The sequence below is a fragment of the Pyrus communis genome, chromosome 11 (assembly GCF_963583255.1).
Source record: "Pyrus communis chromosome 11, drPyrComm1.1, whole genome shotgun sequence".
Lineage (NCBI taxonomy): Eukaryota > Viridiplantae > Streptophyta > Magnoliopsida > Rosales > Rosaceae > Pyrus > Pyrus communis.
In genome coordinates this window covers 2,158,580-2,164,579 of record NC_084813.1, presented here as the reverse complement: position 1 = coordinate 2,164,579, position 6,000 = coordinate 2,158,580, and the positions used below count along the sequence as shown (strand labels likewise).

Genomic DNA, 6,000 nt, shown 5'->3' with positions numbered 1-6,000 from the left:
AATGCAATGTCCATTTCCTGATTCTTTTGAATTTGACGAAATAGTGGATGAAATCTCCCGACAAGGGGTCAATTGACTTATTTCAATAAAATCCCATAAATAGAAACCTCCATACTTAGAGACATAAGAGGCAACAGCATGAGCAGTGTGGTTGCACTTCTGATGGGCATACATGAACGTTGCATTTTGGAATGTTTGAGCGAGATTCCAGATGTCATCAATGATATTCTCCAAAGATGCATCCGTTCCAGGATTGTCTTTGCATCAGTTTCAATCTCAATATACTAGATGCCTTCCTTTGCACACTCCTGCAGCGCTGCCCTCAACGCAATAGATTCAGTTATTTCAGCGGAATGGACATACAGGTCTCCCTATCCAACTGCAGAGTGCAACAGGCAGGCAAAGTCGCTTATAACCCATCCCACTCCACCTTTATCTGATTGTGGATTCCAAGCTGCATCACAATTCACCTTAAGTGTCCCAAACTCTGGTATTTTCCATTTCACCATTCTTCCTGCAAATTCCAGTTCATTGATTCTTCCACTGCATTTGTGGTCGTTGTGCTTCCTTATATTCAAACATTTATATTATGTTTCTCACATTTGGATTTAGACGATGCAATATCCATTTCCTGGTTCCGTTTTCTTAAGTTGAGTAGGCTCCTCCATGTAAACGAATGGCGCGAGAGAGAGTGAGAGAATATTCATGTTCTTACTATTCATAATAGCTTATAGCCCATATGACATTAGAAAGATAGAGAATAATAGAAGAGTCAAGTTTTAACCATTTATAATGACTTAAAGCCCATATGGCATTCATCATTGACCTATGCCTAATTAGTAAAAATATACCATAGATTAAGCCTAAAACAAAAATATGCCATTAATATGTGGCTAAATAGTAACGTTTTTATTAACTTTTAACTAAATTACCTAAGATTTTATTTGATTATGTTAAAGGGATAAAAAGTTATTACGTTTTTAAGGAGGGAATTCTAAAGAAAAGAAAAAGGAAAACGTAAGGGAATATTGTTAATATTAATTAACTTCAAAAAAATAAATTATCACACACTTTCAAATCGAATAACATTACAAAATGTGGAAGGCCCAAAACTAAAGGTTGTCCATGATAAGCAAACATAGTACGAAGGCCACAAAGCAAAATTAGAAGATGCCAACTCAAGCCTTGTATCATGCATACAAGTTAAATAGGAGAAAATGGAACGTTTCCCTCAACTCAATTGACTAGAATAATAGTTTTCACGTAATCTACAACCCTATTCTGATTAATAATAACAGGAATACGAAGATACTTGAAATTTCCGGTACAAGAATTATAAGAGGCAGCTCTTCCATCGGAGGCAATCATAAGAAGCTCGTCACGTTTCCAAGGTGTCAATGGAAACTCCATATCTGTAAAAGGTCCAGCAGTTAGGTGTTTTGTCCATGAACTCTTAAATCCGTCATCGTAGTCCATTACCCATATTTCAAATAATGTGGAAGGCTCTTCGTAACTACTGCAATAATAAGTGAGGGATTCATTATACAGAAAAATACCATCACGCTTAAAACCGAATTCTCCCCTAAAAGGCAATTCTATCATATCAGATATTTCATTAGCTAAATCAAATGAAAATATGTATTCCTCTACATCGCATGACAACCAATAACAAAACCCCTTCAAATACACTGAATAAGAATATGGTTCGCTATATGATGATAATATTTTACTTGGTATATCAATCGTGATCTCTTTCCAAGAGTTAGCAGCCATGGTGTATACTTCAGCAGTGTAAGGAAGAGCAATATGCTCGATATATGTTTCTCCATCATCTGAATACTCACAATCATAATTATCTATAATTCGCACAACCTTGTATTCTTTAGCTTTGCAATCATAACCAAATCCCAGTCCTTTAAGTGTCGTTTCCAATCCGAATTTTTCTTTTACCCCGGGAAGGGGTAGAAGAAGGCATGAATCAGGAAGTTGCCTGAATTCCCCCGTTGCAGGATTGCACAAAAAGAAATTTTCGTCTACTGTTACACAAACAATCCCATCGCAATAACCGTGAATCTCTACTTCATGAGGGTCATCCTTTAGAAACGGTACAATAGTTAGGTCCTCAATATCATAATGAAGCTCATCACCATCAATGGAAAGATTAATCACGGACCATGAAACTTCTTGTTTCCAACTTTTTTCCGAGCAAACGTGAGCCTGAGAACAGTTGAGAAGGATACAAGTGGAGGATGAGAGTTTGTTGTCCACAGAATCGCTGAGGTGTTTGGCCACAAAACATGGACTATTGATAAGAGTGCACCAAGATTTGCGTATGCATTTGAATCGCATCAGAGACTTGGGTGGCAACCTGGACAAGATTTCGACCATCCTATCTTCAGGAGTTTCACTTTCACGCACCTGGGACATTTCGGCAATTTTGTTCCATGCACATGAATTATTCACACGTATATATACACAGGAAATACACCACCAATTTGAGAGCCAAACTAAATCAAACTCCAAGTCCCTAAGGCCGGTAGGTCGAGGTTCAATTATTAAACATATTACCCCACAAGATGCCAAAATTCAACAGTACTAAATAAACTTAGAGTTCCACAACCACAACATATTTAGCTATCAAAGAAAACAGGGGTGATCCAGAGTAGGCGAGTTTTTTGAAAGAAAACAGGGATGAGCCAATCAGTTTCGAGTTTTATGGAGAATCTTTCGTTCAAATTTTACTATTTTTCAATTTTTTTATTGATACATCAAATTTTACTTTTTAAGTCTAGACTAAATTGATGATAAGGTGAGTGTGATATCCGTATATGGGTCAACTTGTAACATCACATGATTTTAACTAACTAACAAAGAAAAATTCACATGTTCACAAGATTTTTAATTAATTAAGAAGATTTTTAATTAATTAAGCCAATTTTTTCTTTAGAAATACAATCACATAACCGCATCCTTATTACAGCTAAGAGTTTTTCTATTTAAACACCACTTCTCATTTAAGTTTACCCAAATTTCTATGTACGTCCAAGGTTCTAATAGACGCTAGGCACTAATCGGGTGGCATGTTGGGACCTAGTGCCTTGGCTTCTAGGTAGATTTAACCAAATTTATTATATATTGAATAAATAAGTGCCTATTTATACTTAAAAAATATATGATTGAATTGAGAAACAAAAATTGCAAAATAAATGGCATACATATTGTAAAGTATTAGAACATATTGAAAACATGGGAAACAAACATATATAATGAGTGTTCATTTAAGTATTCAACAAGCCTCTTACAAAATACAAAATGAAAACTATCGATTTTTTGTCTAAGTGAAAGTCGCGATCTAGACATACGTCTAAGCGTTTCTAGGTGCATTTTCTTAATTTTGAAAAACCTAGAGACTAATTGGGACTAGCCGCCTAGTAGCTAGGCGAGGCGTAGAACAATGTCTTGGCCCCATTTAAATTTTAAAATTTAAACATTTTTCTAAATTCACCACATTCTTCCAAAAATACCATCAAACACCAACACCATGTCCGCAAACACCCTAACGCAGCCTCCCATGCACCCCTAAATTCTGAACTCAGAAAAGCATTTCCAGTGGTGGAAAGCAAGGGAACAAATATTGCCCAAAACTCACAAACATTGCTCCACCACCCCAAAAATTGAAAGGCAATCAGTAGGCCCTACTATGCCCAACTCACTTCCAAGGCAAGTCTTGGCCGAGCTGCTAGGCAAAGATTACTGGGAAAATGAGAGAAGTGGGCCATTTCCTTAATTTTGGGATCAAAATAGGATTTTTGTGATATGCAAGGAACATGTACACGACATGCACAACAATACGATAAAAATAGGATTTCTCTAAAACTTGAAATGACAAATAACCCTCCTATATAAATGAATTATTTGTCCAACCCAGTCAGCATTTTCTTCTACCCTCTCCGAGAACCTCGAATGGCGTGGCCCCAGCTCCTTGTCCAAACCCCCCAACCGGCGCCACCCCCTAACTTAACGAACCTTAACCTCGAACAGTGCAACCCCCTACTCGACAAACCTTAAGTTTCCAAATCCTTGTCCACTTTTCAAAACCACGGGAAGTTTCCAAATTCTTCTACACTTTTCCGACCGATGACAAGTTTCAAATTTTCCGACATTCGGCGCCGATTTAACTCAGATTTTGTGCAAGTTTTGCGGCCAACGATTGAGACAGATTTAATGGCAAAATAAAAAAAAGGCAGTACGTTTTTAATTGAATTCATTATTTGATCTTAGGATTTTTTCCATTTGGGAATTTAGGGTTTTGGGTGTGATTGACTGTTTTGTGCAATTAATTTGGAGAACGTTAACGGACTAGAGGGTTGTGTAATTGCATGTATTTTGAAGTTAATTTTGGTCATGGTTTGCATGTTGTGTATATATTATGGGCATGTGTATATGATATTGCTGGAAATTATTAATTGATTATGTTGTACTTTGGTAGATGAATTGTTTTAGTTGTTGGGCATACTTGCTTGAATTTGGTACATATTTTGTGCGTATCATATGGTGCAGATTTTGGGCATACTTGCTATGAATTTAGTTGATGAATTGGTTGAATTTGATCTATATGAAAGAGTGCGTATACTATGCATTTCCTGTGTGCATGTTTATGTTATTAATTTGATGTGCGTATAAAACCTTATGGCTGTCATTGTTGGATTGCAAGGCAGTATTAGAAATCTTGCAGGTCGAAAGTGAAATGGTTCTCCTCCGACAGAACTTGTGTGTCCGCCTGACGAAGTGTTTCTTGCCATTATTCCATGTATGTCGTACACGACGGGGTTTCTTTCTAACATAAGAGGGCGATTTTCAAGAGAGCACCTAAACAAATTCGAGGATCCTTGTTTCAGTCATCTCATTGACATGGACCACATTGACTGGTTTGGACAGCTAAACCACTACGCTATATTTAAGGCTATAAAGGATAAAGTGACCAATGATTCCATATCCTTTCTTTTTGGGGAAGATGTTGCAACATTCAGGAGTCGGGAATTCTGTTTGATCAATGACCTAAAGTTTGGAGAATTCCCGCTAGAAGCAAGAGGAATGTCGTATACGAGAGACATATAAAGTTTATGTATCAAGGAGAAAAATTTTAATTAATGAAATTATGTACCAAGGGTTATAAAGTTTATGTATATCCATATATTTTTTTGGGCATGGAAATTAGACAACGTGGTTGAGGTAAGGTCCCTCTCATGCATTTACAACATCCACATGCAGTTTCCTCTCGAGCATTTCAAACCCTCTAAAGAGGCTCATAATTTCAAGTCCCCCTCGCTCCTCCACCTATATATATGTTCCATTACCACACAATTTCAAACCCTCTAATGTGATGTTGGAAAGAAAAATGAAAAGTTATACCTAAACGATCTCTTTTTAATCTTTAGCCAGGGCATACGATTCCCTTCGTTGTTGATGAAATGCAACAAGAGACGAAGTGCTGCTTTTTGGGTATCCACTTTTGATGAAATGCTTTTGATCAGGAAATCCTTTACAGGCTACCAACTTTTGAGCGGACGGAACATATATAGTCAGTTAATAGGGTGCTTTTTTGCTTACCACCGTAAAGTGTTAGTAATGATTATCACCCTACTTATTACCATTTGATGAGTTTAAGTTCGATATTTGTGTCTACCCACTACACAGATTTCGAAATTTAAACTCATCCAACGGTGATAAATAGGATGGTGAGCATCATCACCACTAGGGATAGTGAGTAAAAATATCCCTAAGTTAATCATAGAAAAGAATAATAAAACCATTATTATAATATGTAGAAGCCACATATAAACTGTGAAAGTTACAATTAGGTTCAATTGTTGATAGTGGCCAAGGTGGAAGAATAATGCCAGCCATAGACTTTATTCGAAGGTCATGGAATGGAAGCATTCCTACTGGAGACATATAAAGCAATCTTAAGTCTTAACTATCAAGCTCTTGAGTCTTCTT

At 36.7% G+C, this 6,000-nt stretch overlaps 1 protein-coding gene across 1 annotated transcript; it reads right to left on the bottom strand.

Annotated features, from left to right (window-relative positions):
• Nucleotides 1–1,027: 1,027 nt before the first annotated feature.
• Nucleotides 1,028–2,427, bottom strand: LOC137708293 (F-box protein At1g11270-like). The gene has a single exon (XM_068447337.1). It carries the CDS (start codon nt 2,425–2,427, stop codon nt 1,237–1,239), a length of 1,191 nt encoding a protein of 396 aa, XP_068303438.1. The 3' UTR covers nt 1,028–1,236.
• Between the last annotated feature and the right edge of the window lie 3,573 nt (nt 2,428–6,000).